Raw genomic sequence first — 14,559 nt, 5'->3', positions numbered from 1 at the left:
GGGGAGTGCTCCCAGTGAGGAGCACCCTCACATGGGGAGGATATGACTATGAGACCAGTTGGTGACTGGGAGGGCACCGTGCTCCCTCGGCCCAGCCACATGATAGCAGGCATCACCTGTTGGCCTTCATAGACCATCTCTTTCCTCACTGCAGGGGAACTGTATACAGTACACGGTGGGATTAGGGACCACTCCACCTAAAGGGGCAGACATGCTGAAGGAAAATGGCCAAGAAGCTGCAGACAGCACTCCCTCTCAGGCCTCGGTGTCTTCTGGAGCCTTCAGAATCACGAGGGTCTGTGGTAATTCTGCAAATTGCGATCCCATGCAGGCAGCTGGCAGAACTCAGCAAACTCCCTGTTCAGTATCCCTAATTTGGGCACCTGACACAGGAGGACACTTGCTGTAGGAATTCCTACCGCCAGTAGCCTTTAAGTTACCCGCCCACTTGGGGCGTGGCCTCTTCTACTATTTATGCCCATGTAAAGCGCCCATCCAGCCTCTTTTCCAGTGGTGAGATTTGGTTTTTGTTTCCTGTTCCAGCAGAGGATTGTGATCTGTGACTCTACCCCTAAATAAATAACCCTCTATTATACTCAATTCTGAGCTAGTGTGGGATTTCTTTTAAGTGTCCTTCTTCAGACACCGAGAGATCAATCTTCTGAATTGATTGTTACCCTCAGCATCCTTGAGGTGAGTCTGCAGGGGGAATCCCAATAAGGTGGGCTGTGCCAGGCAAAAATTTGTCTTCAAATGAAAATAGAGCTAATTTGATCTTCATTGGGATATCCCACTTGTAAGAAAAGCCCCCCCACACACACACACACTCCTACCTTCCACATACAGCCATTCCACAGTAGGTCTGTACAGCACCTTAGGCTCTTTGCAAACCCCAAGGTCCCCGAGAAAGCCTAGGCCTGATGTAGATGAGCTTAATTAAAAGGCCTACCAGGACTGTAGTGACAAACCAAAACTATACCAAGAAGAACTACCTTATGAGTAGAGGTCCGGTTGGCAATGTTTGCCCTGGAAAGGATCCTTCCAGAAAACACGCCATGTTCATTTTCACTAAGGGACAGCCAATAGCCAGTGGGCTGCCCAGTGTCAGCTGGTACCTGTCAGTGGAAGCCAGATGATGCAGGCCCAGACCATGCAAAGACAGACATTATGGCCCTGGCTAGCACAGGCCCACTCTCTGTTCATACCTCACACGGAGCCTATGGAGAATGAGCCCCTGGCAATGAGTATCAGTGGAAGCATCAAGATGCCCGATTAGCTGGGTGGTGGTGGCGCACACCTTTAATCCCAGCACTCGGGAGGCAGAGGCAAGCAAATCTCTGCAAGTTCGAGGCCAACCTGGTCTACAAAGTGAGTTCCAGGACAACCAAAGATACACAGAGAAACCTTGTCTCGAAAAACAAATAAACAAGATGCCTGATTATGTAAGCCCAGGCAAGGACCACAGCCACCCAAACACAATGTCACGCAGGCATGGCAATATTTTGGTGTTCAAGACTGGACCAAAACCCAACACATAAAGTCTAGGGACCCTGACAAATGTGCCCAAACACCAGATTCACAGCTGAGTGATAAAGGAACACTAGATGCATAGTTCAATTCTACCAAGCTCTGGCAAACACTCTGTTGACCCTCTGACCTTCCGGAAGTACCCCTGAACACAGCACACAATACATACCCTTTGTGGGAAGGACACAATCCCCACTACAGAGCGAAAGCAAACTCTCTATTTCCAACATTACTGCTTCTGAACACGGCCCTTGCCTCTCTTATGTCTAAAAGTTCCACCAGGGGGCAGCTATCTGGACATTTGTGAGCATAGCATGCTCCCTGCCCCCCCTCCCCACAGGCAGGAGTGTGCCATGAAAGGTGAAATGGAGTGTGGGGGACGCAAGGTGGCTCAGTCAGTAACGCACTTATGCAAGCATGGTGACCTGACTTCTGTTCCCAGCACCCAGTGGGCACAGAGGTGGGCACCTGCAGCCACAGACCTGCGGTGGGTGGCAAAGAAAGGACAGCCCCTTTGGCTCGCTGGTGAGCCAGTCTATGTGAATCAGTGAGCCCCAGGCTCAAGGTGAGACCCTACCCCCAAAAATAAGGTAGAGAATGATCAAGGAAGACGCTTTATATTAGTTCTTGCTTTTATACATGCACACATACATACATACATACATACATACATACATACATACATATATACACACACAAAGATGAAATGGATTTATTAAAATTCCCAAATAAGTAGACTGTAACTGTGACCATCCCCCAGAGGGGCAGCTAGCAAAATATCAAACCATTATGAGGCAGGAGGGGAAATGGAGAAGGCCGGCATAGATGTAAGAGACACTAACCACACCATGTCCCATCCTTCAGTCTTCCCTCCGGACTCCAGATCTACTTTCTAGGAAGTCACAAAGTGAGGTGGAGTGACATCTGGCCTAAGGATTGGGTTCTCTTATGGCAGTGAGGGTACTGATGACAGCAAGCAACCGTGACCTCCCAAGACTGCCCTCTTGCGTGGCTCACATGTCAAAAGCCAGGAGGTGTTCTAGGCTGGACAGTTAAAGGCTATAAAAGAATCCATCACCGAATGGCCCCGCCAGCCTCCGGATGCACCAGATGTGGGTGACTGACTGGTACCCACTTGCACTGTCGGTCAGTTTTCCTCCTGCATCCTCCTCCACGCTGATTTTGTCCTAAGGGTCTGCTACAGCCCTGGCTGCTCCTGGAACCTCCCATGACACTGTGGAAACCCTGTGGACCCACAAGGACCAGAGGCCCAGGTTCAGTTAGTGTTGGAAGCAGAAGAGTGAGTGGCAGGGTTTTGTCAACAGCTGGACAGAGTCACAGGCACTTGGGGCTGCCTTTGAGGGAGGGGCCTCCACCAATGTGACCTTTCCACGGACCTTCCTGGGGACACAAGTTCCTGGGGGAACTCAAGCCCAGGCCCTATGTTCACACTGGAACATTTGGTAGATCCAGTCGGAGACGGCAGTGAAGGAGAACAACAGCCTCTCTTCACACAGTGCTCACACTTTCTGACGGGCTCTGAAGGTGGTCCTCCCTGAGGAGTGCTCACACTTTCTGACGGGTTCTGAAGGTGGTCCTCCCTGAGGAGTGCTCACACTTTCTGACGGGCTCTGAAGGTGGTCCTCCCTGATGCTTCCAGGGGCCTCAGCCCTGGCCTTGGGTGTGTACCTTCCTTTCTCAATGTCTCCCTTGCCTCTTCCCACTCAGGCTGAATTCCCAGAGCTAGACACAATGACCCAGAGCCCAGCACTGTGCCCAGCCTTACCTATGGTCCTGAGCCAGAGATGTTCATGTCAGGGCACTAGCAAGTCTCTAATATCCCTGCTGTTCCTGCCACAGAGAGGCCACAGTGTCTCAGGTATGTCATTTATGGTCATCTGCAGTCTGCTGGCAAGCAAGGCCAGGTGAGTGACTGTTGATGTCTATGTCCCATGCCTTTGCCAAGAGCAGGGCCTGCCAGAGGCAACTGGGCAGCTTGTCACAGAGCTGAGGTGTTCCTGCCACAGGGTCCTCCTGTGAGGCCAGCTGAAGCCTGAAGCCCAGCAGAGGAGGAGGCAGGTCCCCCGGCCCTGGGAACTCATGGGAAAAGGAACGAACAGACAGCCTTCTGCTGCTTGGGACCTTCTAGCCAGGAGCAGAGAAACAGAAATGAGATGAACAGTAACGTGAGAATTTCCATTTCAGTCCAAAGAACGGGATGAAGCCAGACCTTGGGGAATGGCTGCAGCGCTCAATGAACTGGCCTGGCAGAATGCTGGAATCATCTCCACCATCACAGGCACGCAGTCCGGAGACTGACAGCTACTGAGCAAGGGCGGAGGCAGGGTGAAGCTGGGGCTCTCACCCATGATGGTGCTACATCCAGGGACAAGATGATCAAAGCCCAGACCAGAGGCCAACAGAGAGCTATCAGCTATGGGGTCATACTGCAGCAGTTGAGTGTGTCCCTGTAGGAAGCAAAACACCATCTCTACAGCCTGCCTCGACCCAGGCAATGGGAGGCAGGTGGGTAGTGCTTGCTCCACCAAAGTCCACAGCAGCCATGTGGCCCCTAGCTTTGCACTTGACCCAGAGTGGCCATGTCACCAGAGATCCCTAGAGTTCCAGTGGCCAGGCAGGTGGTGCAGCCGCACGTCTTCCTTCTGGATGTGCTCGTAACAGGACTGGGGGAAAGATAAGCAAGGTTGGAACTTGCTGGCAGACCTGCTCCCCACTATACACATGGCCTTAGGCCCCCGAGAGCCATCGCCCCCACCCCCCTGTGCGCATACTGTTCCAGTTAGGCCCAGCTGTCAGCCGGATTCTGCAGAGGCTTTTCCTCTGCACGCTGCTCGGAGCTGCAGCCTGAAGGGCTATGCAGCCCATCTGCCCTGTGAACAGCACCAGAGACCCCTCCCATGGAGACACATACAGTGGAGCTTTGAACCCTTTCTACCACGGTGTTGAGGGGCAGGGAGACATTTCCTTGGGCTCCCAGCCCTGGTCCCTCACCTCCAAGGCTGTGAGCAGGAAGTCATGGAGGCCCCCTGTGTGGATGGGGTCCATCATGTCACGGATCAGGTGGATTTCAGCTCCCAGATGCTGAATTCTAGAGAAAGTACCATGACAACAAGGGAGAGAAGAGGGGCATTACAGATACCCCACAGCTGGGGGAGCAGCCCTGGCCTAGAGGGCCAGACACCTCTGGATTGGCCCCAGCTCTGTCCTGTGTTTGGTGTGGACGGGTGGGAACGAGTCTCACTTCCATCCACCCCGCTTCCCACTCACCGGGCTCGTGACACCACATAGATGAGCAGAGGCAGGAGGTCATCCATGGGGAGTTTGTATTCCCGGCCCAGCACCCGCGACACCGTGGCCTCAATTTCCCCATAGGTCTTCTCCAGCACCTCCAGCTTCTCGCGAGGGTCCACTGTGGTGCTGTAAGGAGGGCGTAGCTCCTGGTCAGGGGGGAGAAGGGACAGCACTCCCGTGCCCTTACATACCACCACCACCACCACCATACACACACCCACACCCCCAAACCTGGGCAGACACTCACATGATCTTCTGCAGACACTCCGTGGCTGACAGGAAACACTTGTCCCGGACAAGAGAATATCTCTGGAAAGGTGAAAAGGAGGGTAAAACAGGGATCCAGCGTGGCATGCTCATCCCCAGGGTCCCTTGCCACCCACACCTGTCCCACTGCTGACTTAAGTACAGCCCTGCACTATGGCTAAGTGGTCCAGGGCAGGCCTACGGCTTCACTGTGAGCTTCACTTTACACAGCTATAAAACTGGGGGACGAGGCTCCAAGAGGTTGAGAGGACCAAGATGGACAGAAAAAAACAATCATTCGAACAGCCAAGGTCACTTGGTGACATACAACTCCAAAGCTGATGTCAATGGTCCCCAGACCCAAGGACTTGCTAAAACTCAGGTTTCTGAGTTGACCCCTGTTTTTTGCCTTTATGGACATAAGGTAAGACCGTGAATATGAGTAGCTGGTAGATTTTGTCTAGCATTGCAAAAACTGTGGAGTGGAGCCCAAGAATCTCCTTCCCTAGGAAGCTCCAGAGAGTCCTGAGACAGCCAGGGGCCTCACGTTCCCTTGACCTGTCTTATGAGGTGGGTCTGGTGGAACTCTATTTACACAGGAAAAAACTGGCACTCAGAGCTCAGGTAAGCTACCCACAGTCCCAGCCAAAAGGAAGAGCCTGCAGTATGGGAGTCACTTGGGACAGGAAGGAAGCCTAGGGTCTCCTCCCTCACCTGCCTCTCCCCAGGCAATCCTGACTCAGAAGCTCCAGGCTCCTCCTCCCAGGCAAGCAGAGCCCTGCCCTCTCACCTGATTGCTAGTCAGCCAGAGGTCCTTGAGGGGCCACAGGTGCCTGAAATTGGGAGACAGATGGGAGACTTTGCAAGTCTGAGCTCAGAGGACGTGCCCTATTTCTGTGTCCCTCCCAAGAAGGCTAAACACGCAATAGGAAGGAACCTCAGGTAAATGCACACAGCCTGAGGCCAGGGGAAGCCATATGGTCCTGAAGGAAGTGATCTTCCACTGCTGTGTGACAAAGGGGCCCTGGGCTTTGGAGGAGAGTGGGAGATCCCAGCAGGGCCAACCAAGCACCCGGGACATGCACGTGTCAGGGGGGCACTGAGGAAGAAGGATGTGTTAGAGGCAGTAGCGGTGGTGGAGAGCAAGGGAGGCACCATACTCTAGCAACTGAAAGCATTGAAAGTAAGATATTCAAAAGGAAAGAAAGGTAAAAAGGCCACAAGGCAAAATGTAGATGAACAGAAAAAGATTAAGTTATAAGAGCTAGCAAGAAACAAGTCCAAACTAAGGCTGAGTGTTTATAACTAACAATAAGTCTCCGTGTCATGAGTTGGGAGCTGGTTGGTGGCCCTGGTCCACCTCCTGGGTAGAACTGCCTGCTCCCCTAGATCTCTGGCTGAGTGAGCGAGCAAGCGAGCGAGCGAGCGAGAAGCTTACTTCTGCACATCCAGGAACTCCAGCAGCTTTGTGTCGGGAAACAGGCTGAGGTTGGTGATACCCTGGCTGTACAAGCCGTCCTCTCTCTCATGAAGAAGCAGGTAGAGTGTGAAGAGTTCTGAGTAGAAGCTGGGCAAGATGAGGGGCAGCAACAGACCATGCACCTGCAAGTCCCTGAGGGGCCAGAATGGGTGGGAGACACTGCTGCCAGGGCCACCTCTGCATCTGCAGAACCAGCCGGGGTCTGTCCCAGGGACAGCTAACTCCTGCTCTATGTGGCTTTAGGTTCATCTCCTCCACACCTCAGCCTTGCAGTGCACAGGAAGGAGGAAGCCACTGGCAACTGTTTCCCCCTCTGCCCAACTCAAAGATGAGGCTGGAAGGGCACATTTAAGACAAAGATCCCAGGACCAAGGTCATGGGTCCCTGTGATGTATAACAGTGCACCATGCCTGGTGAATAGCATACACGCCCAGTGCTTTCCAAAGAAGCATCGCCACCCAGACGGAGGCCCCAGATACAAAGGCCTGGCCAGGTACCTTGTCTCCACGTCCTCCTCCTGCAGGGTATGGCCCTGGCGCTGTAAGGCAACCTTCAGCAGACCTCTGCAAGCCAATTAGGAGAGCGTAATGTGCTGATGCTCACAGAAACAGAATTCCACTCTCCCAGTCATCAAAACGGAGAGCAGAGTTCTCCCAGAACTGGCCGCCTCGATCTGGATGGGATGCCTTCTGAGTCTAGCCTTTCCTGCCACTGGGAGTCCAAGGCTGGAGCTTCAGTGTAAGCGCTGGAGGGCGCTGGCACTCTAGTGGCAGCTGAAGCCCTATAGCTAATGCTCACAGGATCTAGGCTCTAGCTGGGACAGGATAGACAGATCTTGAAACCACCTTCAGCCTCCAGCAGGGGTAGAGCTCTTACAGGGTCAGGGGTGTGCCCAGACTAGACAGGGATTGGCCCCTGGCCAGGAGCTGTTGGAAGCCCTTGTTGACATCTCTGACACCTCTGGTCACCGTTGATACACTGATCAACCCCTGGTCCTGTACTGAGCAAGCCTTTGGAAAGGGCAATCCTGGCCAGTGCTGAGGCTGTGCGCGTCACCCTGTACACAGGCTCACCTGTAGGCAGCCCAAAGCTCCTGGGCATGCTGCTTCACCTCCTCCTGGGCCATCCCCTGTAGGTGTTTGTTGGCTCCTATGCCTGAATATGTAGCCTGGAAGGTCAGCATCAGGGTACGGAGTAACTTCCCCAGCGGGTGTCGGGGATTGTTCAGAGCCTAGGTCCGGGGAAGACAACAGGGATGCTCAGAGCCGGGATGTGGAGTCCAGGGAGCCCGGACCAGCCTCCCAGACCGGGAACACTGAGGCCCTTTGAGGACCAGGAGCACCACGGGCCTGTCCCCTCCAGTTAGCATCATGCCCCAGCCTGGACCCTCACCTTCCTGAGGTACTGCTGCAGGGCCTGGGGCTCGCGGTGCTGCAGCAGCTCCTTCAGGATATCTTCCATGCTGCCCGCACAGTCCTTGGGGTGGCTCCTGGGGCACCATGCACAGTGTCCCTCACCCAGCCCTGAGCCAGCACCCATCCCCAGCAGCTTCCCTAACCCCTCTCTGACCTGCAGGGACACCCAGAGGGCCACGCTCACCTGTCACAGCACAGGTACTCCTGGGGTTCACGGAGCTCCCTGGAGCTCTGCACGTGGAAGCCCAGCAGGGCTTCCTGCAGTTCCCCAGGACAGCCTGAATGCACGAAGTCCTGGAAGGGTCTGTAGACTCCTTGCCAGCGGCTCTCCACAGGGAAGGCACCCAGCCCCAGCTGTCTGTGATTGGGGAACAGCAAGAAATGTGGAAGACAGGGGCAAGTCAGCAAGCCCCTGGGGCAGGCAGGGTTGGTTGGACCAGCCTGGCCTGGAGTCAGGTCCCAGGAAGGGGGCAGGATGGAGAATGCAGACAGAGTTGACCTCCAAGGCAAGTGGAAGAGAAAAACGAGGCAGAGGGTCAAGGGCGTGTGTTGAGACAGAGGAGAGACAGGGTACCTTGTCTGCAAAAGGCCTCAGGAGCTGGAGGCCAAATCCAGACAGTAGGTCTTGGATCAAGACAGACCAGTGCCTGAAAGTCCAGGATTTCCCTGTTTTTCTCTCCGTCCTGCCCTCTCCCATCGCCTCCCTGCGGAGTGTCCTGCCTTGCCCACAGGCTGAGTGAGACCCAACTCTAACAGGCAGTGTCTCACAAAGGGAACCCTGTCGTGCCGTCACCTCACAGGTACCACACCTGCACCCAGTACCACCGCCTCTACCAGCTCCTACTACGAGAAGCCACATGCAGGGACGATAGGTAAATGAGTTCACTGGACCCCTTCCCGACCTCTGAAACTCCATCTGGGACCATTTTCCATTATTCTTCCTTCGACACACCCAGATTCTCAACAAATATGGCAAGAGTGACTTTGAAAACTATGAGTTTCCAATAGAGGGTTCTGCTTTTGTGGGAAAATAATCATCTCCTCCCTGTGGAGGAGAGAGTTTCTTTCCTTCTTCATTTTGGCTGCCCGGAAAGTCAGAGCCAGGAAGAGGTACTATCTGTAACTGCGTGTCTATCTCTTTCTTTTATGATCCACTCACAATTTTATTTTCCATTTTTTTCCTTGTGTGTTTGACTTAGAAGCTATCTTGAAGAGAAATGTATAGCTCAATGAAAACAATAAAAAAGAAAAGAAAAGCTAAAACCAGGATCAAAGTGAGACTTACAAATCCTATTTTTCTTCCAGTTTATGTATGGCAGTACATTCACCTAGCCCTAGACTTCAAGAGTCTCTGGCTGGAAGACCTGGGGTTCTGGACTCTGGTAAAAGGCCTCCACTGAGCCCTGGGGCCTTAGGTGGGAAGAGACACACACCGCCGAATAGGCTGGGCTCTCACCTCTTGCGTGTGCTGCTTGGGTTGGGCGGGAGAGCGGCTGTGTCCAGCACTCCCTGTGTGTACAGTCCTTTATCTGTCCCACCGCTGAAGGAACCATCCAAGGTGAAACCATTGGGGAAGGTGACCTTGCCCTGGGAGCAAAAAGGGAAGACAGGTATAACTGTGTGCCCAGCGAGCTGTGCCAGCCAAGTGTGTCAATGTTGACCCACTTGGGTCAGATGGAAATGTCCAACCATGAGTTCCACCTGTCCATTCAAGGTGCTGGAATATTCTAGAAGTCTCACCCACCTCTGTTGAGGGGCTAGGGATCTAGAGGGGCAATTTCTTGCTGTGCGGAGTTGCTCCATCCTTTTAAATCCCCCAGGTTCCCAAAGGACCCAACATGGACCCAACTGCCTTTTGCCACATCAACTTGAGCAGGAAGAAAGAAAGAACTGTTACCCCAGGGACAGCTGCCAAAGGCTCGGGTGGTGATGGCTGTGTAAGGGCACAGCATGGACACAGCCAGCCTGTGCCCTCTGGGCATGAGGCAAATCCTCCAGTCCCATGTCACCTTGTTCTGCTAAGTCAGTACTGCACACAGCATGGCAAGGACATGGGACCCCTTGGACACCACGGAGGCGGGAGGGGTGTTCTCCAGCTGTCCATTCTTTACCTTCATCCTCAGCTCTGAGCCCTGGCTTTATGGGGTGGGATGGGAGATGCGGACGGCTCTCACCTTCCCTAGGAGCGTCAGGTTCCTGGTGAAAGTACCCTCGTACAGAGAGTCATCTTCACACAGCAGGATGCCTGGGCCCTTGAAAGGAAGTGAAAAAAGAGAAAGGGAGGTGAGTTTGGACAGAAAACCAGGATGGGTGGGCACTGACCCACAAGACCAAGAGCATCCAAGCTCTGGCACCGCCCTCCTCAGATGTGCTGAGTCCCATGAACCCCACCCCTTGTGTCCCCTAGTTAGCCCTCAGATGAGATTCCTCCACAGGAAGTGCTGGCTGCCTCTGCTTCCCTGTTACTGCCCTGGATCTTCAAGGCCAATCGAGTCCCCTTTCTACTGAACCTGTCAGGAAACCCAGACAAGTTCATTTTCAACTTGTTTCTGACTCTAGTTTGTGGGCCAATGCTTGCCTTTCCTTCCCCTTGAGGTCTCCTTCGGTTCCTTACAGAACAAGGTGGGGTCTAAACAAACAACCCACAAAACCGTGCATAGCTTTTGGCCAGAGCCCCACCACGCGTCAAGCCCCTGGCCAGCAGGGAGGCAGAAGGTAAAAGCTGGGGGACTAGGGTTTGATCTCGGTCTCAGCAGGATGTGAAGTTGGGCAGGTTAATAACATGCCATTCATTTTTTTTCGGTTTTTCGAGTTTCTCTGTGAGAAACACAGAGAGAGGGTTTCTCTGTGGTTTTGGAGCCTATCCTGGAACTAGCTCTTGTAGACCAGGCTGGTCTCGAACTCACAGAGATCCACCTGCCTCTGCCTCCCAAGTGCTGGGATTAAAGGCGTGCGCCACCACCGCCCGGTTTAAACATGCCATTCGTATGCTAAGAACAATGGCACCAATGGCAGGAGTCACACAAGGACCCCAGAGGGATGATGGAGATTCCGTGAGGTCTATGGATGCCACTAGCTCACCAATGACACCGTTGGTTCTTCCTAGCTGATGTGTACAATAAGCACGGTTGACCTGAGCTGAAGATAAGGGAAGCGGGGCTAAAAGGCCTGGATCCTGACAAAGTCAGGGTAGACGGTGGAGGAGCTGAGCGTCCCTTGCCATCCACTCCGCTTGTCTTTAATTCAGCTACAGACTGCCCAGGGAAGGGGCTACCACTCACGGCCATCTTGTCCCCTTGGAATGTGCCTTGATAGCAGACGCCTGCCTGGGTGACCACAACCCCAGGGCCATGATGCTGGTCAGCCTGCCACATGCCAATGTAGCGCTCACCCCTAAGGGAAGAAGGCATGAGAGGGGGCTCAGATCGGTTCCCTTGTGCCCTGTGGATGCTCCGCTGGCAGGGACTTCGGGGAGGCAGGGGGTGACAGGAGAAAATGAAGTCAGAAACCCAAGGAGAACAGAAGGACAGAGAAGGGAATCCTCCTTAGGAGAAGGCATGGTGGGTGGAGCCCCCTAGAGGTAGAGGGAAGTACCACGGAGGCAGGCACCTGGGACAGAACAAGGGGAAAGGCTGAGGGGTCTCTCTGCCAGCACTCACCTCTCGTTGTTGTCCTCAATGCCATAGCCACTCCTCTGGCCTCTCTCCCAGTGGCCCGTGTACCTGAAGGCCTGGGAGGCCTGCAGGGTACTATCAAGGACACCAAATCCATGCCGAAGGCCAGCCTGAAAATAGCCCTTGTACACCTCGTCAGTGCCATACCTGGAGAGATTCGCCAACATTTGGCTCCACCTCGAGGAGCGCAGTCTAGAGGATGTCCCTCCCCGCTCCTCTTCCCCACAGGTCAAAGGTCACTTACTCACAGATGCCATAGCCACACATGCTGCCTTCCCTCCAGTGGCACTTGTAACAGTCAAACTTGTCCTCAGAGGCCTGGGGCACCAGGCAGATGCCAAAGCTGACCGTGTGGTTGGGTGGGATCAGAGGTGAGTATCCAGGCCACTTGCCCAATCAGAAGCCCCTGCCACATCCCTCCATGCTACCGAGTTGTCCTTGTCCTCCAGGAGTCCCTCAGAAAGCACAGATCTCAGAGTCCCCTTGCAGAAACCCTCAGGACAGCCCTCCCCACTCCTATGGGAAGCCAGTCTCAGGCCGAGACCCACATTCCTATTCTAGCCGGTCTCCCTTCTGTGGGGAGAGGAGCTGAGCTACCTGCCCACTCCTGTTTGAGGTCTGGGGATTCGGGGCAACCCAATATACGACAGCTCCTCTGATTGCCCCATATGCCAGCATCTGCCCAGTCAGCCTTACCCATGCTCCAGGCCCTGGCAGAAATCCCCCACGTGGTTTCGCCCATCTGGCCACTTCAGGGTTCCCCTGGAACGCAGGTGAGGTCTACATCAGGCCATTAGACCCATCCCAGACAGCTGCACCCCCAGACTCTCGGCGTCCTCCCTCCCTCTACCCTAGGGTCTTCCAACTAGACTTTCTGCTCACCTAGTCCTCACTTGAGCACTGAAACCCCTCACAGAACCCCCCACCTCCTGCGCCAGCAGCCTTGGGGGGCATTGGGGTACTCTCGGCACCTCCCATGGGGAGAACCCTGGAAACATTCTACGTTCCTCTTTCCCCTTGAGCCACAGGAGGTAAATGCTAAGCTTGAGAAAACTCCTAGTCGATGGAGTGTCTAGTCTACTCCCTTCTGATGACCGGCTGGAAGTGCACACAGGAATAGTGACTCACTTGCCATGGGGCTTGGCCCGACACCAATCACCCTCATAGGTAGCCTGGTAAAGCCGGCCCTCGCTGCGGAAAGTATAGGCCACACAGCGGCAGTCGGGGGGTACAGCTGACTCTGGGCCTGACCCCAGCACAGGGAAGTCCTTCTTGCCACGTAGGGCCTGGCACACAGCATGGGTCACTTTCCACCGCCAGACAACCTGATGGGGACAGGAAGGCAGTGAACATGTCATTGTTGCCACAGGTAACTCTGTCCCCAAGTACACTGCCCCTCTCTGGTGTGGCATCAGACCTGAGATCCTGTGCACAGCCCAGGGACTAGACAACCCAGAACGCTGCACAGGAGGTGGGCACAGGCATGACTTGCGTGGCTACTTCAGTTAGGGAAATTCCTTTTCCTCTAACATCCTGACACTAAACCCTAGGCATACCCCTGCTGCCCTCCTGAGTCCTGTAGGACTGGCCCTCTGCCCTCCCCGGCTTCTGACTTCATCCCCACCATTCATGCTTCAGCCCCACTCACCTGGCCCTGGGGGTCTCTGGTGCAAAGGGAGAACTCTTCTTCGGGTGTGAGGATGTGAAGCACACACCTAGGAAGACGGAGATGACCAGTGAGCCCCAGTCCTGTCTAGGGTTGGCAGTGGGGCTCAGGTGAGAGCCTGGGGGTGTGAGCAGGTACCATGGGGCAGGCACAGGGAGGGAAGTCCGGGGACACTGGCAGAGGAAGTCACTCACTTGTCTTGGCCAGGATCTACCCACACCAACTTCAGGTCAAAAGTGTGGCTATTGTGGCCCTGGAAAGAGATGAGTGTTATCCAGAGCTGTGCCTACAGACACCTACCCTGGGGACCCCCCTCCCATGCCAAGGACGAGCATCAGCCCGATCCCCTTCAGCGGAAGCTTTTGTACCTTGGGAGCTGGCAAGGCACCTGGACAGGCCTCCCTTACCCCGTGTGGTTACCAGGGTTTTCTTAGAAACACAGTCGGCCCCTGGTAGCCCAGATGTGAACCTCTAAGGCTCCTCGCACCTGGGGACCGAGGCCGCCTGTAGAGCCTGACCCGTGTCCAGGTTCATGCGCCTGTCTTCACACTCTCCATGCTGCAGCTGTCAGCTGTCCCTCCGTCACAGCCTCCTGAGCCTGCCCCAAGCTCTCCCCACTCCACCTTTTCTCATGGTGGTCCTTCTACCCTACGCTGAGCCTGAGGGACGTCCCATCTAGAGCGTCACCATCTCCCATTGGCCCAGCAGATCCTCACTTGACCAGGAAGTAGAAAGGATACAAGGCCACAAGGGAATGGAGAGTTTGTAAGACAGCAGAGCATCCCACAAAACGACAGCATGAGCAAAGGCCCAGCTAAAACCAAATCCTCCCTCCCTTCCTCCTCCTTCCATCTCTCCCTAGGGTTGTTTGTGTTAGACATTTTGTAGCAGCAACAAGAAAAGGAACTCATACAAGCAGGAAAGGACTAGAAACATCTCCAATGAACAAACTGTGATGTCAGGAGAGGAGGGCACAGGAACAATCAGAGGAGGCACAGACAAAATCAGAGGAGGCACAGACTCAATCAAAGGAGGCACAGACACAATCAGAGGGCACAGACACAATCAGAGGAGGGCACAGGCACAATCAGAGGAGGTACAGACATAATCAGAGGGCACAGACACAATCAGAGGAGGCACAGGCATAATCAGAGGTGGCACAGGCACAATCAGAGGAGGCACAGACACAATCAGAGGAGGCACAGACTCAATCAGAGGAGGCACAGACACAATCAGAGG

General features: G+C 54.4%; 1 protein-coding gene across 4 annotated transcripts in view; it reads right to left on the bottom strand.

Annotated features, from left to right (window-relative positions):
* Positions 1 to 2,223: 2,223 nt before the first annotated feature.
* Positions 2,224 to 14,559, bottom strand: part of Als2cl (ALS2 C-terminal like) — a 27,054-nt gene continuing 14,718 nt past the window's right edge. For all 4 annotated transcript variants that reach the window (XM_026779156.1, XM_026779157.1, XM_005348005.3 and 1 more), the window contains 19 exons: positions 13,515 to 13,573; positions 13,303 to 13,369; positions 12,783 to 12,979; positions 12,351 to 12,416; positions 11,899 to 11,997; positions 11,640 to 11,801; positions 11,262 to 11,373; positions 10,155 to 10,232; positions 9,437 to 9,567; positions 8,165 to 8,338; positions 7,958 to 8,054; positions 7,639 to 7,796; positions 7,063 to 7,128; positions 6,524 to 6,697; positions 5,876 to 5,918; positions 5,087 to 5,148; positions 4,816 to 4,965; positions 4,540 to 4,636; positions 2,224 to 4,211 (listed from right to left, as the gene is read on the bottom strand). In XM_026779156.1, the coding sequence (XP_026634957.1) occupies positions 4,131 to 4,211; positions 4,540 to 4,636; positions 4,816 to 4,965; positions 5,087 to 5,148; positions 5,876 to 5,918; positions 6,524 to 6,697; positions 7,063 to 7,128; positions 7,639 to 7,796; positions 7,958 to 8,054; positions 8,165 to 8,338; positions 9,437 to 9,567; positions 10,155 to 10,232; positions 11,262 to 11,373; positions 11,640 to 11,801; positions 11,899 to 11,997; positions 12,351 to 12,416; positions 12,783 to 12,979; positions 13,303 to 13,369; positions 13,515 to 13,573 (2,073 nt within the window). In that variant the 3' untranslated portion in view covers positions 2,224 to 4,130. The remainder of the gene's footprint in view (positions 4,212 to 4,539; positions 4,637 to 4,815; positions 4,966 to 5,086; positions 5,149 to 5,875; positions 5,919 to 6,523; positions 6,698 to 7,062; positions 7,129 to 7,638; positions 7,797 to 7,957; positions 8,055 to 8,164; positions 8,339 to 9,436; positions 9,568 to 10,154; positions 10,233 to 11,261; positions 11,374 to 11,639; positions 11,802 to 11,898; positions 11,998 to 12,350; positions 12,417 to 12,782; positions 12,980 to 13,302; positions 13,370 to 13,514; positions 13,574 to 14,559) is intronic.

Source organism: Microtus ochrogaster, chromosome 5 (genome assembly GCF_000317375.1).
Source record: "Microtus ochrogaster isolate Prairie Vole_2 chromosome 5, MicOch1.0, whole genome shotgun sequence".
NCBI lineage: Eukaryota > Metazoa > Chordata > Mammalia > Rodentia > Cricetidae > Microtus > Microtus ochrogaster.
Note: the sequence above shows the minus strand (reverse complement) of the source record. Positions and strands in the feature narration are given on the sequence as shown.